The sequence below is a fragment of the Hermetia illucens genome, chromosome 3 (assembly GCF_905115235.1).
Source record: "Hermetia illucens chromosome 3, iHerIll2.2.curated.20191125, whole genome shotgun sequence".
Classification (NCBI taxonomy): Eukaryota; Metazoa; Arthropoda; class Insecta; order Diptera; family Stratiomyidae; genus Hermetia; species Hermetia illucens.
The window spans coordinates 132570236-132590552 of NC_051851.1; the positions used below are offsets into that span (position 1 = coordinate 132570236).

Sequence of the window (20317 nt, forward strand, 5' to 3'; positions counted from 1 at the left end):
CTTGTTTCACGCGTAACGGTTCACAAACCACAGATTCTCACTAAATTTTATGAAGATAGCTTCAGCCGTTTCGGAACAAATCATTTGTGACATTGAACCGATTTCAGCTAGATTTTGCTTCACACCAAACTTTAATAAGCCAACTATTCTCTAGCCAGAATTCTCTAACAACTTTGTCATTTTAAATGCATTTATTTAATTATAACATTCATAAATAATTGCAAGTGCATATAAAGTTGAAGCGGTTAGAAACTATTAGCTAATGATGTAGACTTCATTATCGTTTGTTTTACAGCGTTTCAAAGGCAAAAATTCAATCTATTATATAATTTCGATTAGCAAATTCACATCAAAATTTCATTGAAGGCACCCTTTCAGCCATAGTCACAATTAGCGCGTTTGTTTCACGATTGCAAAAAGAGAGTAAGTGCTCTTAAAAACCTGTAGGAAAGAGTATAATATTAGCCACAGATACAGAAGTGTTTGGAAACTTTAATCCACACTTACCGCAAGTAAAGTTGATAGGGAAATCCTTACAATTCCACCAGCATAGATGATAGTAGGTTTCTGTGTTCTTTGCATAGTAAATAGCAATGCCCGTTTAAATTTCCGATCTTGATCTAACCAGTTGCAAGAGTATAATGCATTACTAAATTGTGCATTTTCATAAACAATTTCATTTCCGCAGTAACATGGCAAACATATCTCACTGGCCATGCATAGGAAATACATTGCCGTATAAATAGTCTCCGCCATGCTATCAACATAAGAAATATAAGTGGCGGTGATACAAAGAGTCACCTCAGTTACGAAGAATTGCATAAGTAGAACTCCACTAAACGTTTCTTCAAAAACTCTGCAATATCTGAAATATTTTAATTTAATAAAAGCACATATCTTGCCATACAATTTAGTTAAATCAAATCTCACTCCAGAATTTCTCTGTGATCCCCAATGCATTTCAGCAGTTCCTGATAGTAATCTTCACCGGTTTTTCGTAGATCATGTCCAATTTTCGACACTCGTATGTTCAGGGCATGAAAATGTCCTTTCAGAATCCACAAATATAGGCCCGGATAAGAGTCACTTAGCATGTTTTGATAAATGTTAATCCAGACACTAATAAGCTGATATACGACAACAATATAATATATAGTATCAGAGTTTTTCCAGTCGACTGGGAACCAAGCGCTATAGAGTAGCCGTCTTTGATCCGAGAAAATAGCAGGTAAATAACACGTCATTGCGACAATAGTGAATGGAATAAAGTAACTTAGCAGGATCCGATTGGCGGTCCTAATTATTATTTCTAAATACCACTGTTCGTCATGATCGTTGACTTCCTTCACACGGTTATCTAAGTGTTCCAAGAGGTTATTAATTCGACGGAGTTGCTTGCGCTTGAAAAATGTATTCAATGACTTTACACCAGACATTGCATCGGCAAAAGTCACTGATGCATTTCGAAATAGCTGACTCCGATCTTCTAACAGAAACAGATCGACAGTCATGGTGATCGGAAAATATACTGTCACAAAGACATTCAGTAGGAATGAATAAATATAGTACGATGTGCGAGCATTATTGGCTGGATAGAGTCCAAGATATTCCAATGCTATCAAAATTATACGAAAAACTCTTTTTGTTTCGTATTTAGCATACATTTGAGATAGTTAAAGAGCAATGTGTTACCAGCGGCAAACACCTCCTTTATCCCCGTAAAACGACCTGGAAAGAGAAATTAATATTAGTCAATTTTACAAAAATGTTGTGCAGCTCAAATTGTAATTCCATTTGACTTTTTGCCCCCCCTCCTTACTAAGTAGTTTCATCTAAGTTACACGCTGCTATCTGAAAAAATTAAGTTCGCTTGGTTTTCTCTACCATCCCAATTCACACTCAACAATCAATTGACCATTTCCGGAATGTTTCATTTAATGTTGATAGATTTACGGTCGAAACTAGTCTTCTAAGTGTTTCCCTACTAATTATCTTGTTATCATTTCGTACCTTCCACAGGGAAAACTAGAACCTATGTTATGGGTTACATATATATATATATATAGGCTTTATGGTTTTTGCCTGAAGGAGAGCCTCGTATCCAAATTTACCGTAATCCAAAGTACTACGAACAGTTAGAAGTAGTATTTCTCAACTGTTCTCAACTCAATCAAGAATGAGCCCAACCCACGTAGTTAGACAACTAAAAGCTTCCAACGCGTTCATAGCCAAATCTACCTGGGAGGGGTTGAAGTAGAGGCACCACTAAAGCAAAGGATAATGCCAATATCACTTGTTCAGGAAGTCTTCAATATTCTCTTTACGAAAAAAAAACCGAGGTGCCATTAAACACTATCAGGCAAAGCCTTGGATATCCGTCGATTCTCACAAGAGTGCTGCGGCGAAAATTGCTCTGTCAGCGAAGCACATCGAAAAATGTCAAAGTAGAGTCCATCGAAAATATCAACCAAGGTTAGAGGAATGTCTTTTGCTTCAGCCTTTGTCCCGTTCACAGGCGGGGTCGGCTCGTCGCGATCGGTTTCGCCATTTGGCTCTATCAAATGCCTGATCTGGGTGTAATCGCGAGGCTTTTAAATGCCCATCCAGCGTATCAAGTCACCGCTGTAAAGGCCTACCTTTTGGTCGTTTACCATCGACTTCGATGTTCCGACCAATCTTGGCAAGTGAATTCTCATTAGCACGATCGGTGCAACGATCGTGGATATCCTCATTTCGGATGTGATCAAAACGTGTCACGCCACTGGTCCAACGTAACATCTTCGTCTGCATACCACAAGACGCCGTTCATTGTCTTTTATAGTCGGCCACCACTCAGAACTGTAGAGAAGACAGGACGGACAACATTGCGTAAAATTTTAGATTTGAGACGTTCGTTGATACGTCGATCACAAAGAACACCAGTTATGGAACGCCACTTCATCCAGCAATGTAATATTTGGATAGCAGTTGACTTTACAAATAGTAGTTGGAAGCGTGTTGGGTCAAAAAAGGAAAGACGATTTTCCAGTGAACATTCACTCTTATGGATTCTTCTCTCTGAAAGGAACTGATACCCAGAAATTTCGAGGCAAAGTTTTTATTATACCAGGAAGGGTAAATGGCCTCTCCATATCAGATTGCCCTGTTGAATATTAATACGCTAATCCAATCGCATAAGCTTAAAGATTACAAACGAGCAAACCAGAAGCTGCACGCTTCAAATATTTTATAGAAGGTTTTGTTTATTTCTTATATTGAAATATTTGAGTGGAAGTTTCTTCCATCTACAGCTAGCATGTAATATCTAGGGGGGCGCAAAACATGTCGACACATATAATACAATGTTGGTAATTTTTCCTGACTTCCAGGGAAGGATAAATAGCGTTATTAGCAAGGAAATTATTGGATAGCAAAATTTGCTTTAAAAGCAATTAGTTTTTCATTTTCCGAGTTGTCACAATCTCGGCAGATGCCAGATTTTACTTAATACTAGCACTAAGTGCAAGCATTTAGGCTCGGACGATCCTACCTACTTAAAAACTAAACGGGGCACTGGTGGTGGTGGCCGGTGGTAGGTCAGTGGGAGAATCCGTCGAGTACTCCCCGCAACATCGAGCACGTATGCAGAATGGTGTACTTCTGCATGAACCAGACTGTGCGAAAGTCCCAGGACATCAAGGGAAGCCATAAGGGATTTAGGTACAATACCTGTAGCTGACAATATTATGGGAACTACAACCACCCGCTCGAGACGCCAAATTTCTTCGTTTTCTCGAACCAGTGGCTTACAATTAACTTTCTTCTCCACGTATTTCTATTCGATGTTGCTGTTATGGGGGATAGCAACATCAATAATATATTCAGAGCGACCCATCTTGTCAACTAACACTACGTCAGGCTTGTTGTGTGGTGTATGGCGATCAGTCAGAACTTGCCGGTCCCGATATAAGCTTTCAACAGAACTATCAAGTACTGCTTGCGGACATGTTCCCGTGATCAGCTTGTATGCAAGCATAGCATAGCATTATGCCTGGTGATGTATTGCACGGATGCCATAAGAGTACAGCCAGAAATGAGATGGTCCAACGTATCTAACGCCGAACCACACATTCTGAACTGATCATTCTCCATTCGTGCTTTCCTGATGACCTTTTTATAAGCTCGGGTGGCGACCACGCCGTCCTGAATGGCACATATGAACCCTCCGTCTCAGCAAAGAACCCCTCAGCACACAGCCAGTTCGACAAATGAAAATCGAAAAATGGCTGCCAAAGACAATTCACGTGTTTACCGTGCATTGCCTTCGACTTCCATTGATCGATCCGCTCTTAGTCCGACTTCACCTTACTCAGAGATTGAAAGATCGATCCTTCAAGTTAAGTGGAGTCAGTCCACAGTTTGTCTTACAAACAACCGCATGCAAAGGACTCGCCTGCTCTTTGCTGTGAAAATAAGCGCGCAGCAAGCCGACGAGGTAGACTCATCCGCACCACAGCAGAGTTTTGATGATGCATTAGGAATTTGAACATAGTTGTCCGTATCCGCCGCTATTTTTCAGATCGGTCTCGCCCACGGCAATATTTGGAATGGATAAGCCAGTGAAGGGACAGCGTATACACCCAATGCGCTTATCTTATTCTTCCCCGAGAGATACGATTTCAGCACCAGCTTTACACGTCGCAGGAATTTGAACAGTAGAGCATCCTTCAGATCAGCAACTCGACCATGGGTTTCTTGAAGAATTTTTAGGTACTTGTAGAAGTCTGTCACGGTCGTAGCTTCGATGTGGAGGTCACCAATGCTGTAACCGGCATGCGGCTCGTAATGACCTTTGCAGATTACTTGGATTCGACACTTGTCTGATCCAACCTCCATTCGAATATCACGGCTGAATATGTCTACTATTCGCAATAGACTTCTAAGATGGTCGTCAGTACCAGCATACAACTTGATGTCATCTAACTACATCAAGTGTGTCAGTTCGCACTTAGCACGTACGCGATATTTAATTGTAAAACTATACCATCCATCATTCAGTAGCTATGAAAGGGGCTTCAGTGCCATGCAAAACCAAAGGGAACTCAAAGACTCCCCCTGGAGGATGTCCCTCTGTATATGGATAGGCTCTGAGGTATTAGCACCATCAGATGAAGGCACTGATAAGGTGGTATGCCACCCTTCCATGACTGTCGCCAAAAGTTTTATTAACCCCTTGACCCAACTCGGCAGTCCTTCTACTCATCGGACAGAATGTTTCTGGTCTTGAGGTGCGCATTGACCTTTTCACTAATAACGGACGTTATGAATTTGTAGAGGATCGGTAAGCAAGTGATCGGTCTTGTGTCTGCGGGATCCTGCACCTTGTCATTCTTAGGGATAAGGTAGGTAATCCCCGCAGTGAGGAAGGGTGGAAATTCCTCCGGCCGATTCATGACCTGTGTGCCAACCGACTGTATACGCTGGTACTTTTTTATACCAGAAATTCTGCACCCGATCCAGACCTTGGCCCTTCCAGTTTTTCGGGCTGTTTATGGTTCGTCGAATTTCCTCTTTAGTAACATCCGCAAAATACATGGCAGGCGAATTAGCATGACGGGTGCCTTCGGCGGTGATCCACTCAGCATGCTCAGCATACTGGACGGGAAACCCCCAAAGTCCACCCCAATACTCTTTCGCTTCCATCACCGAAAAGTGTACTGTCTGGACATTCTGTTGGGATTCCTTAAGAGATCTGAAAAAACTCCACTGGTTCCTCTCGTAAGCTGCATTCTGGACACGTCTGGAATGATTTTCGCATTCCTTCGAAATCGACTGCATATGACAGGAAGTTTCTGTTTTAGTGTGTCCAGAATTTCAACTACGGGTGGCTCACAAGGGATGGCATAGTTCCGGTAAATCCTCTGCACTTTATTTCTCACCCGTCGGCTAGCATTGCCAATGCTGATCTGAATCAATCTAACAATGTCCTGGCTTAGTGAGTCCCGCCTACGTTCCGTACCGAATTCTCCATGGTGGATCCCTTCGGTCATTCAAACCAATAACCCGAAAGTAAATGTTCTGACCGGGCAATCTAACAGCCGCAACTGTACCACAATACACAAGTGATTATAGTTGCAGCAGCGACATATCAGCACATAATCGAGATGCTACCTCATCATTGATTTGAAATAGAATTCCCGGAGTTGCTGGAGATGCATAGAGGCTGGAAATACCTGGTCTACGCGAAGGATCCATTTCCGAGAATTCTATACACACTCTTTGGAATTCGTCCCGAACCTCAGCGGAAACCTCAACTGGATTGTCGAGAAGAGTGCTTCGGCCTGTTGCCCGCAGTGAGGCGTGATGTTGTTGATACCGCCGCCTCTGCCCCCACCGACTCTCTGTCACCAGTTTCCCCGGTGACCTCAAATCGAACACGCTCCCTGATGATGGTCGAGATTGTGTCGTTGCGAGTTATAAAGCGGTACTGATCTGTGGCTCGCTGCACAGTCACTTGCGCGTATTGTGGGAAATGCTTGACGAATCTCTGGTGCAACAAGGGGCGGCAAGATGTTGTACCCAGCCCCACCGTTATTTCATAGTAGGATCGGATGATGAAAAGGTTCATTTCGTCTGTCCACTTCATCCGCTGCCTACGCGAACCTGCTGAAGTGATCGCCACAGATTGTGCTGTTCTTTACGGGAGCCCGAAATAGTCACCAAGTCAGACCCCGCCGGTTATCTGTATCAGACCTCAAGTTTCTCCTTCCTCGCATTAAATGGATTTGCATTTTATACCTAACAGATTGCAGATTACTTACTGAGGAACCTGGGGGCCTCAGTAAGTAATCTGCAAGACTTTAAAGTTACTGCACTTTCCTCACCTACCCCCGAGACGCTGCGGTGGCGTACAACCATTCAGACTGGAGCTATCCATTCCTGCTCCTTTCACAATCGAGCTTGGGACTGGCTACAGCAGTTTTATTTTTATTATTTTTTTATTAATTTACCGTGCAAAATTTTTTAACACTAACATTTTTGTCGATTTTCCCCAAGAATAAAAGCAAGTTTTCACCACTTTTTATGATTATAACTTTTTTAGAGATTCGATAAAAAAAATAAAGAACTTTGCGAACTTTACCAAAGCTGCTCAGTTGTATCTAAAATATTTTATTTACTGAGAATAATGTTTTATTATATCATAAATTCTGATCCAGTTAAAGACAAGAAGACAGTTGGAATGCGAGCAGAGACAGTATTGAAAGGGAGGTTATAAGAATAAAGCAGGAGAACGAGTAGCTGATACAACAATTCAAGCAAATTTAAGTAGAAAAACTATTAAATGGATGGAAATGGCGAATTCTAAGAAAGATGTATTTCACATTTAAAAAGGTAAACAAGTCGAAATACTAGATACATGACGCTGCAGGTATAAAGGTATTCACGATTTCCCATTCGCACATTCCTGCGAAACTTCAACCCTGCCGTTCGTATGAGTTAACTTTATAAGGTGGTGACGTCATACACCTCTTAGAGTGCGATAAATTTACGTGAAATATACAATTTTGACCTTTTATAACCTTATTAATAACAGTTTCTAAAATTGTACACTATATTATTACTTATGACGGTGCCAAATCCAATTTCTACGATGAACTATTATGAACTATTATTTCCGAATTATCACAATCTCGGCAGATGCCGGATTTTACCTAATACTAGCACTAAGTGCCAAGCATTTAGGCTCGGACGATCCTGCCTACTTAAAAACTTAAAAAGGGGCACTGGTGGTGGTGGCCGGTGGTAGGTCAGTGGGAGAATCCGTCGAGTAGTCCCCGCAACATCGAGCACGTATGCAGAATGGTGTACTTCTGCATGGTTTTAACCAGACTGTGCGAAAGTCCCAGGACATCAAGGGAAGCCGTCAGGGATAGCAACATCAATAATATACGCGGAGCGACCCGTCTTGTCAACTAGCAGTACGTCAGGCTTGTTGTGTGCGGTATGGCGATCAGTCAGAACTTGCCGGTCCCAATACATGCTGTAAGCAGAACTATCAAGTACTGCTTGCGGCTCATATCGGTAAACCGGACATGTTCCCGTGATCAGCCCATGCTTATATGCAAGGTTTTGATGGATAACCTTACATACAGCATTATGCCTGGTGATGTATTGCACCGGTGCCATAACAGCACAGCCAGAAATGAGATGGTCCAACGTCTCTAACGCGGAACCACACATTCTGCACCGGTCGTTCTCCACCCGTTCTTTCATGATGAGCTTTTTATAAGCTCGGGTGGCGACCACGCCATCCTGAATGGCACACATGAACCCCTCCGTTTCAGCAAAGAGCTCCCCAGCACACAGCCACCTGTTCGACAGATGCAAATCGACAAATGGCTGCCAAAGACAATTCACGTGTTTACCGTGCATTGCCTTCGACTTCCATTCCTCGATCCGCTCCTGGTCCGACTTCACCCCACTCAGAGGATTGAAAGATCGATCCTTCAAGTTTAGTGGAGTCAGTCCACAGTCTGCCTTACAGACAGCCGCATGCAAGGGGCTCGCCTGCTCTTTACTGTAAAAATAAGCGCGCAGCGAGTCGACTTGGCGATGATGTTGTGCCGCCACGTCAACCACGCCCCTACCTCCGATGTCACGAGGCAGGTTCATCCGCTCCACGCCAGATTTTGGGTGATGCATTCGGAATTTGGACATAGTTGTCCGTATCCGCCGCTGGACGTTTTCCAGGTCGGTCTTCGTCCACGGCAATATTCCGAATGCATAAGCCAGTGAAGGGATAGCGAATACATTCAACGCGCTTATTTTATTCTTCCCCGAGAGATGCGATTTCAGCACCAGCTTTACACGTCGCAGGAATTCGGACAGCAGAGCTTCCTTCAGATCACCAACTCGAGCATGGGTTCCTTGCAGAATTCCTAGGTACTTGTAGAAGTCTGTCTCGGTCATAGCTTCGATGTGGAGGTCACCAATGCTATGTCCGGCATGCGGCTCGTGATGACCTTTGCGAATGGCTTGGATTCGACATTTGTCTAATCCAAACTCCATCCGAATATCACGGCTGAACATGTCTATTATTCGCAACAGACTTCTAAGATGGTTGTCAGTACCAGCATACAGCTTGATGTCATCTAGGTACATCAAGTGTGTCAGTTCGCACTTAGCACGTAGGCCATATTTTATTGCAAAACCATGCCCTCTAGCATCATTCAGTAGCCATGAAAGGGGGTTCAGTGCCATACAAAACCAAAGAGGACTCAATGAATCCCCCTGGAAGATGCCCCTCCGAATACGGATGGGCTCTGAGGTATTAGCACCCTCAGATGTACGGACTGACAAGGTGGTATGCCACCCTTCCATGACTGTCGCCAAAAACTTTATTAGTTTCGGATCGATGCGATACAGATGTAGGATGTCGATTAGCCAGGTATGCGGAACGCTATCAAAAGGATTGGCATAATCGATATAGCAACTGAAGAGGTTTCTTTGGCCTTTAGTTGCTTGTCCTACAACTGCCGAGTCGATAATGAGTTGCTCTTTGCAACCCCTTGACCCAACTCGGCAGCCCTTCTGCTCCTCGGACAGAATGTTGTTGGTCTCGAGGTGCGCATTGATCCTTCCACTAATAATAGACGTGATGAATTTGTAGAGGGTTGGTAAGCAAGTGATCGGTCTTGTGTCTGCGGGGTCCTGCACCGTGTCCTTCTTAGGGATAAGGTAGGTAATTCCCGCAGTGAGGAAAGGTGGAAATTCCTCCGGCCGACTCATGACCTCATTTATACTGCGTGCCAACCGACTGTGTACGCTGGTAAATTTCTTATACCAGAAATTCTGCACCCGATCCAGACCTGGGCCCCTCCAGTTCTTCGAGATGTTTATGGCTCGTCGAACTTCCTCTTCGGTAACATCCGCGAAATTCATGCCATATGTATTGGCATGGCGGGTGACTTCGGCGGTGATCCACTCAGCATGCTCAGCATGCTGGGCAGGTAACCCCCAAAGTCCACCCCAATACTCTTTCGCTTCCGTCACCGAGAACTGTTTTGTCTGGGCGCTCTGTTGGGATTCGTTGAGAGATCTGAAAAAGCTCCGCTGGTTCCTCGCGTATGTTGCATTCTGGACACGTCTGGAGTAACTTTCGCCATACCGTCGCAACCGACTGCATATGACAGAAAGTTTCTGTTTTAGTGTGTCCAGAATTTCAACTACGGGTGTCTCACAGGGGATGGCATAGTTCCGGTAAACCCTCTGCACTTTATTTCTCACCCGTCGGCTGGCATTGCCAGTGCTGATCTGAATCAGTCTGGCAATGTCCTGCCTTAGTGAGTCCCGCCGACGTTCCAGACGAATTTTCCATGGTGGATCTCTTTTGTCACTCAAACATCGACTCTCGGTCACCAGTTTCCCCGATGACTTCAAGTCGAACACGTTCCCTGATGATGGCCGGGATTGTGTCGCTGCGAGTGATGAAGCGGTACTGGTCTGCGACTCGCTGCACAGTCACGTGCGCGAATTGCGGGAAACGCTCGACGAATCTCTGGTGCAACAAGGGGCGGTAAGATGTTGTACCCGCCCCCGCCGTTATTTCGTAGTAGGAGCGGATGATGAAGAGGTTCATTTCTTCAGTCCATTTCATCCGCTTCCTACGCGAACCCGCTGAAGTGGTCGCCACAGGTTGTGGCGAAACAGCTGCAGCAGGCGGAGCTGTGCTCCTGGTCGTCGTGGCGCCTAGACGTCGAACCGCCCCACGACTAGCGGTTTCGACGCCGTGCTGTCCATTACGAGAGCCCGACCCAGTCACCAAGTCAGACGACTCCCGCCGGTTATCCGTACCGGACCTTAAATTTCTTCTTCTTCTCATTTTTTGGTGGTGCATTTTATCCCTAGCTGCCAGGTGTGTAGATAGCTTCCTTAGTGAGTAATCTGCAAGGCTGCAAAGTTCCTGCACTTTCCTCACCTACCCCCTGAGACGCTGCGGTGGCGTACAGCCATTCAGACTGAAGCTATCCATCCCTCCTCCTTTCACAACCGGGCTTGGGACCGGCTTCGGCGGAGTTTTATGAACTATTATTATTTTATTTAGAAGTTTATGAACTATTATTATTAACTTTATTTGAGCACACTTTTTGCGGCATAAATTTTGAGGCCGTACTCTCCTAAGTTTCATTCAATATTAAAAGTATCATCAATTTCGAAAAACACTAATTGAGTCCTTCGATCTGATACATACATACATGACTATATTTTGTGGAAAAAAAATGTACACCCCGCCCCCGCAAACGCAGTGCAAAATGATGCCACCGGTCTTCTGTAAAAGGACTTACAGACTTCACGTTATCACCAAATTGGCTTAGCCATTTCTGAATAAATCGGGTGTGACAGACAAACAGGCAGACGGACAAACAGACATTGAATCAATTCCAATAAGATTCTGTTTTATACAAAATTAAAAAAAAAATCCTGTCATCGTGTCGGAGGAGCGTCAAAAAGGATCAGAGATAGTACAAAAGTGGTCCAAAGAAGTATGTCTATAGAAAAACCCTGACTTCCAAATTAGAAGAAATTTGATCTGGAGGAACTAAATAGCTAATATGCTTAAAAAGATGAAGATGAAAATTAATTTCTGGTTAGAGAATGACGTGGACACTACAAACACAGCATTTCAGATAGATAATGATGGAATTTATGAAGAAAAAGTTGTTGTGCTCCACTTGTGAGGATGTGCGTTTTCTGTTTTTATTTTAAATTTTGGTAATGCAGTCATTAGGGCTTTCTATCTAGTTTCGGTTGATATTAGTTAGTTAGTTAGTTTAGTTTACTGGGGGGAGCCGCAGCTCCGAACACTCTGGCCCTTGTCAGGCCCATAGTACTATCCCCGTAAATCGCCTATTCAATGGCTTTCCGCCTACGGTGTTCGCCGGCTTTATCGAATCTGAGAACATTCTCCAAAGGAAGAGAGTGTGCAGATTCTTCATTGAAGAAAACCTTGCAATGCAGGGTCGTCTACTCCCCCTCCTCACATTGGCTGCACCTAGCCGAAACCATCACCCTAATCTTTTCCATATGGTAGTTTAAGGAGCAGTGTCCCGTTAAAAGCCCTACTAGGGTTTTCATGTCCCACTTCTTAAGGGGCAACAAAATGCCGCCGACTGTCGGAACAGATTCGAATGGTGCGACCCCTCCATTTTTGTCGCAGACATTCTTCTGCTGCCAATGAAATCGCATCTATCTCCCCCTAGAATATGGTTGTCATTTTTCCGAAGGGTCGGGCCAGTCAGTTCTATAATCGGATTCTCCGAGAACTCCCCTGCGCCCGATCCACCCTCCATGACTGACTGGTCGGTGAAGATTATTAAGTCTGTAGTCTGATAAGACTCATGGCCATTTATCGACCATTCTTCTCTTTCGGTAATTACGGCAGTGTATGTCTTTTCACAGACGAATCTGGAAACCATATGATCGGTTGGCATCAGGGCTACCGGATGTTTGTCAATGAATTTCCAGATAGACGCATGATCGCGTGATTGGCGTTTCACCTCCAAATGAATGGGGGTATATTTAGGATAGCTTCAAGTGTCGCAGTCAGCGTAGTACTCATTGCTCCAGTAATACTTAGGCAACCAAGTCTCTGAATCTGCGTTAGCTGCTTCCTGCTGTTAACAAAGTTCAGTCTTGGCCACCAGACGATGCATGCATACATCAAAATGGGTTTTATTATGGATGTATACATCCAGTACATTCGTTTTGGTAAAAGTTCCCAGGTTTTACCTATCGCATTCCTACAGTATCAGAGAAATCTGCTTGATTTTTGATGTTGTTCCTGGATATAGTGCTTCACCGTTAACTTAAAGTCGAAATATACTCCTAAGTACTTAACTGCTTGTGCCTGCTGAATTTCCGCCCCTGCTAAGGTGGGTAGCATATAGCTGCCCCACCTGACGTTCTTAGTGAACATAACGAGTCCAGTCTTCCTAGCGTTGACCGTAAGTCCATTGCGCTAAGGACCCTACTTACATTTTCAACTTTGTTATTGTAATAATAGATTGGTTGAACACTCAAGTGGAACTGTATTTAAGTTTGGGAGCCCTGAATGACCACCAGATCTATAATTTTGCCGTCGTAGTGGCATATCAACCAGAAACTGACTGATCGTTTGGTTACCCTAATTATTACTCATATCCACTACAGATATTATAGTCTAATTGGAATGTTCACATAGAAACTGATTCCCCCCCCCCCCCCCCCCCTTTGATCATCTTTTTTTTGTCAGACACAAAATTCCCACCCTGTCAGTCATTACTTCTTTAATCATTCGTGAAAAACTTACAATAAAGTTGCCTGAAATTTGTCATATGGTCAAATCGAAACTCAAAAGGAAGTAAACAGTAGCTTCCGAGCTGACCTAGGTTTAGGATAAGAAGAAGAACATTTCGGATTATGTCTGGGGAAAATTGTAACTCGATATAGCGTACCACTTGAATCCAGCCAAATATATATGAACCTTCATGAAATTTCAAATGAAAGCACCGGCTTACATGAAAATATGACAAAGTTCATCACTCAAACAAGAAAACAAATTCATTTCCCTTGATAAGAACTGGAGGAGCAGCAAATAAACTTTGTCCACGATCAAGACCAAAAATTCAGCATCAAGAGCGCAATAACCGGCATCGGGTCTAGGCCTGCCTTAATAAGGAACTCCAGACGTCCCGGTTTTGCGCCGAGGTCCACAAATTCGATATCCCTAAAAGATGTCCTGACCTACGCCATCGCTCCACCTCAGGCAGGATCTGCCTCGTCTTCTTTTTCTCCCATAGATAGACTTTCCAGGCTGGATCATCCTCATCCATATGGATTAAGTGACCCGCTCCCTGCAGCCTGTTGAGCCGGATCTTATCCACCACCGATTGTGGTATCTCTCTTAGATTTCGTCGCTATGTACATCTTCATGTAGGGGACGAAAGATTTTTCAGAGGATTCGTATCTCGAACGCGGCCAAGAGTTCGCAGTTTTTTTTGCTAAGAAGACCAGAAATTACCCCGAGAAAATAAATTTCTCATCTATGTTAGGAATGTTTGGATTAAACCTGGACGTTTAGACTAATTTCTGAAAAGCCGGGTATGTGTTCGAGCGCACAATCTTGAGACGGCTCAATACAAGAAGGAGTCTTATGATATTGCGACTGACCATCAGTGTCCACAGTAATAAAATTGGGGAAGTTACCAGAGATCACACATGTCAAACGGATGGAAAATAAAATTGCCGGATAGAGCACAGGGAACGGGCCCACCATCATATCATCGAGGCAAGTGGAAGGTTAGTCATGTACTAAGGCCAGAATCGATAATCTGTTGGGCCGTTGATGATAAATGTCGAAAAGCACATTTATTTCAATTTGGTATTTGTTGATCTTTAATTAGTTTCATTTTGTCAACTTTAATTTAAGAAAAAAATAAAGTTTCTTATTTCTAGTTGAAGAAATGTCACTTGGCACTCACTTTACTTCAGAATATTGTTTGCTTGTAAGTAAAAAGCGCTCTTTCAGCTGAAAAGGGTAACTTAACACTAAGAAAATCTAACGAAAAATATTTAGCCAATATTCGTGCCAGTCTGTCTTAAAATATCGTGAAATACAGCACAAGGGAGAAATGATGAATATTAACAAGAACATTGCGGCCATTTCCATCATAAGTGCCTATTAGCATATTTTATGAGAGTCTGAAGAATTACTTAATAGTATATAATTTTCCAAGCAAAAATAACACCTCCATGGGTTGAGTGACAAATTCAGATACATTTTTTATAAGCAACCTTCTTAGTGTACGCACTTAGCTGAAAGCTCTTTAAACAACCAACCTTCTGGATCAGAAAACCACATTAGTTGAATTCTTTTGATGAAAATCTTGAACGATCGAACTGAGGTATGTGTGTTGTCGATTACCGCAAGGCATGCTCTCCTGATCTGAGAACCTGTTTCTAACAGGATGCAAGATTCCGCTTCATGTCTTGGAATATCTCCATTGCATCGAGCTAATGAGTTTTCCGATATAAGGATAAGGATGACTTTTATGAGGGATTATGCGCAGTTCACGAGAGCCTTCCTAAGGGTAATACTTTGCTCGGGCATGTGATATGGAGGCATGGTCTTGATGACCGTCATCACACCGTTGAAATGTTTGTAGACTTCTACAATTTTCTCCTTCTCTTTTTAGGCGGCACATTCTTCACGTCTGCCACAATGACAGTTGGGTTTCGACTGACAAGAAACATATAATTAGATGGATCATATCGCGATTAGCAGTAAATTTAAGAGTTTGTTTTCTGAATGTAACAAAAGTGGTGTTGACATGGACCTCAAAAGGGACCATCATTTGATACTCGCTTACCTTAGAGAGCATGGAACGTTCGTCCTACTCTCTGAATATAGGAATGAGGAGTTACATCAATGTGAAGTAAGAAGCTGAAAGTTGTGTAGATGGCTGCGAAATGGAGTGAGTGCGACGTACTGGAGTACTGGAAAATAAAGGTTGCCTTAAATAGTAACAATTTCGCCGATTCTGAATCTTCTAACATTCCGGGGATTTCAACGTTTTGTAGATGATATATGAAGCAATCGTTACACGCGGATACGAACTGCTTCTCCAAAGCAAAACGAAGTTCTCTTTGCAATAAAAGCATTCAAACGATGTAGAACCGCCGCTCTCTTCCCTTTTCCACTCATTGGTAGATGCTGGGAATCTAAATTGTTCCCATTGAGTGGAAGAACTGAAAGATCGTTAAAATTCAGGAAAAGGACCCATCTTGAGTGTGGCGGCTCGAGGTGAACTCATCAGAGAAAACTTTGAAGGCTTATTTGAGAGAGAACAGGTTGGTTTACGTTTTGAATTCTCCTCTTCCAACCTTACTAGCAGGCTGTCATCTTTTTGAAATACTTTGACTACGCTGAGGATATCTACTTGCTCTCTAACCGAGTTGTTGACCTAGACTAAATGGCGCTGAATGTGATAAACGAGGCAAACAGAGTCGGACTGAAGACATACATCAACAAAACCGAGGTTGTCAGTCTAACGCATCATCGTACTCTTCCTATCTGCATCAACGAGCAAGCAACATAGAAGGTGTCTACCAATTTATCTTTTTAGTTAACGTAGTTTCCGGCCACCGTGGCACCGAGTTTGATGCGCCTCCTCCTTCGCTGCCTGTTCCGCGCCAACTTTTTTTCTCTGTGCTGTTATGGTAACCATCACTGTTATTCAAAAGCTCCATTGTTTTATCATTTCGTTCACCATCATTTCATCGAGGTATTCTTAAGGACCTTGGTCAGCGTATAAGACAGATATTCGTAGAAGTGGCCTTGAGAATGCGGAAGTGGCAATGAATAAGTCACATGTTAGAGAAAGGCGACAATTCCATTGCTGGTAATTGTGTGCAGTGGAGTTCACTATACCAGGATAGCCGATGATTGGGTTGCCCTGGAACAACTTGGCATAGAATAGTGGAATTGAAGAATGTCGCCGGGAACCGAGGTCCATGACCCGTAGGCGTCGTTGACCCCCTATGCCCTACAGAGTTAACTACAGCAATCTTATATTACAACGGGACCGTTTTTATAAAAAGTTTAATATTAAAGAGTGGGAAGAAAAGGACAATGCGCCGTTCGTTTTTATATTTTCCACCATTCTGGTATTGTTTTTCCTACTCGTTCTAGTCATATTAGTTGCTACTACTCGGTATAATGTTAAGTGGCAATAGTCCCCCATTTACACAATGCAACTATCGCAATCCACCTTGCATTGTATTCCACAATATTATTTATCTCATTTTCCACCATTAAACGGAAACCCAGCTCAGTCTAACTTGGGCATTCAAATCTTGAACTGGTGAAGAAAACATATTCCGCGTTTTCAGTTGCACCTTCACACGTAGGGCAATCAAGTGATTCAGCTAAACAAAGTCAAATAATAGTTCTCTCGTTCGCTCAGCCTCTTTACTTATGTTTGCTTGTAGCTTTTGCTACAGACGGCTCGCCTTACCTGCTAGAATATCTCCGCCACTACGCATCTTATCTCTCCATCTGTTTATCACACTTATTTTGGTTGGGGCTAACCCAACCCAACCGATCGCCCCACATATACAAAGAGGCAGTGCACATTTTTCTTTTCATCACATAAAGCCACGTAGAGTATCAAAAGCATCATCTCGATGAGTACTTTTCCAGATAAGTTTTAGCTTCGACATCGCTTGCAGTGGTTAGAAATAGGTCGCATAAATTAAGAGTCAATTTCAGAAACCACAAAGCCAACAAATCTATACATCAAGGGCTCAAAATATTCCCCATAGTATATTACCATATATGAAAAATTTACTGAAAACCCCTCTGAAAACCGCTTATGGATTGTGTTAAATATTAGCTGACTGCTCCATGTCGTCTTCTTTGAAATGTAGTCCCAGGGTCCTTCTGGTGAATCTCCTCATTTCTTCCACTACTCCAGGACCGATTCCATTTGTTGCGTCAAAGATGAGTCAACCCTGTTCGCCAAGATGTCGATAGGGACCATGGCTATATTCATATTTGCGGCATCGTTCAATGTTATTTGGTAGGTAAGCTCCAACTTTTTAAGGTTTTGTTTGCAAAACAAAACCTTATTAACATCGGTTCAATGTCTGTCTGTCCGTCTGTCTGTCTGCCTGTCTTTTTTTTTATATGTTGGAAGGTGGAAAGGTTCAAAACCTACCGCTGGCTGCTGCCATACGGTTATATGAGACTTTTACTCACTAAAACCACCTCCTTCTCCTCCGCTTACCCCGCGGGACTGCCATTTTGGTATTACATCGCGGGGCAGGATCAGTTATTTGTAACTTTCCTCCGAAGCTCCTCCCTCCTCAGCAGATTGTGGATTGGCTTCACTAATTTTTCCACCGCCCTCCAAAATGTATCAGAGGCTAGCATGTGGTCCATGATATTCTCGGGTGTCAACCGTGCCTCGGCGTTAATTTCCGCCTCCGCTCTGTGTGCGGCAAACCGGGGGCAGTTCCGCATCTTCCGGAATCATCACGCATGCAATAAAGGTATGCATGGTACCCTCCGTGTCCGCTTAGGAATTGAGTTGGAATAATCCTGTGTGTCCATCGTCCTTTAGGTGAATCATCTCATGTTTTTCACCATTCCAAAATAGATTCACTTCGTGCCAATTGCCGACGATTGGTATGGGACTCGCCGATTGCACATGATGGGTCATAGAGGCGTCGACCCTCGTTCCCCGAGATGTCGATTGGGATCATGCCTGCTATCACACAAGCTGCTTCATCTGAAGTTGTACGGTAAGCGCATGACGTTCGCAACGCACTCAATCGGTATGGGGCTGCGATTTTACTTTTATTTAGTTCGATAGATTTACCTAGGACCACCTATATTCGCTAACATTCTTACCAACAATGGGAAGTGTTGGTTGCTAAATTTTCAAGATGGGACTTGAATTTCAGTCTCTGGTCAACCATGACTCCTAGGTATTTAAGCGTTGGCTGCGACTGTATGATGTGTTCACCAATCCTGATTTTTACCGACATCTGCTTCCTTCGCTTGGTAATCAAGACTACCTCAGTTTTATGCTCCGCGAGCCAAGACCTGATTTGAAAAATTGCCTCGTTTGTGAGTACCTCGATCTCATCAATGTCTTTTGTCACGATAGTTACTCCGATATCGTCTGCGAAGCCAATGATTTTCACTCCTTTGGGTAGTTGCAACTTTAAAACTCGGTCATACATCATTATCTATAGAAGAGGACCGAGGACTGATCCTTATGGAACCCCGCAGGTTGTTGTATACGTCTTAGGTCCACCATCTGAATCGTAAGACAATATCCTCTCCTGGAGAAATTCCATAGCTATGTGCACCAAGTATTTAGAAGTGCCCAATTTGGCTAAAGCCGCAATTATTTTGCTCCATTTTGCCGTATTAAAGGCATTCTTCCCGTCGATAGTAACTACCGCGCAAGATTTATTCGCCTCCATTCCTTTTTCCGCAGTTTCCGTCACCGTGCTGATGGCATTGACCGTAGATCTTGCCTTTCGGAATCCGAACTGCCTGTCTGAGAGACCACCCTCCTTTTCTGTGATTGGTACAAGCCTATTGAAGATCACTCGTTCGAAAAGTTTGCCGATGTCGTTTAGCAGGCATATAGGTCTATAAAATCACCCAAAGGTTTATTTGGCTTCGGAATTAGCACAAGCTTCTGTTTCCTCCACTCTTCCGGGAAAATCCCATCTATGAGGCACCTCGTAAATGTTTTAGCGAGCCGCCTTGGAACTGTTTGGATGGCCACTGTCAATCTTCTTCGCGCAGGACTTCTTTCGTGGGGAATTTCACCGGGATCTACCTGGACAATGGTTAGGTTCGACTCACTTGAAACTTGTGGGATGAGAGTACGAATGATTTCCGGCAGCAAATCAGGGTTTGTTGGTTTCTCTTGATTGTTGCCATAACTGCTTTGTATGCACCTCCCCATGGGTCGAAGTCCGCTTCCTTGCATAAAAAAAAATCATGAAGCTTCCTCTATATAGTGACCAGGCCTCAAAATACTATCCATATCGATATCTGTTCAAATTAAGTTAATAATAGCATATTGCCATATTTTTGGGAAAATTAAGTAAAACCCCCCTTAAGTTTATCCCAGAGTTATAAAAGTTGGTAGTAGTATAAAATATAATATGAAGCATATTATCTCCAAGTTTGATCAAAATCATATTATTAGTAACAAATTCCGTAGCCTACATAACGACGAAATCTATGAGCGATACCATGACCATCCGGTTGTGGATAAGATCCGGCTCAATAGGTTAATCCACATGGATGAGGATGATCCAGCCCGGAAAGTCTATAAGGGCAATATTTCTGTAAAAAAAGAAGACGAGGCAGACCCTGCCTAAGATGGAGCGATGGCGTAGGCCAGGACGCCAGACAGCTTTTAGGGATATCGTATTGGTGGACCTCGGCGCAAAACCGGGATGTCTGGAGTTCCTTATTAAGGCAGGGCTAGACTGGATACCAGTTGTTGCGACGTTGATGATGATGAGTAACAAAGTTACAGTAGCTCAAAATTGTCTTTACCGTGTAAATTTGCAACCCGAAGTACTAAATCTGACATGCTAAATGCATATACATAACGGGCTACGTACAAATGGGATAGTTCTACATTCGAATACACTCACAGAAGAAGCAAACAAAACCTTGCATACATGAAGCGTCCAGCTTCCGGTTTCCCGACTTGTTTCCATTCTAATGCCAAAACACAGATAAGAGCTGGTACAAGATCGAACA

General features: G+C 43.3%; 1 protein-coding gene across 1 annotated transcript; it reads right to left on the reverse strand.

Moving 5' to 3' along the window:
* Positions 1-309: 309 nt before the first annotated feature.
* On the reverse strand, positions 310-10701 carry LOC119652159 (odorant receptor 2a-like; the record flags this gene model as incomplete). The annotated part of the gene is made up of 6 exons (XM_038056105.1): positions 310-441; positions 508-865; positions 931-1615; positions 1663-1728; positions 5747-5799; positions 10688-10701. Coding segments are annotated over 6 exons (1227 nt in total), but the record flags the coding sequence as incomplete, so codon positions are not given.
* Between the last annotated feature and the right edge of the window lie 9616 nt (positions 10702-20317).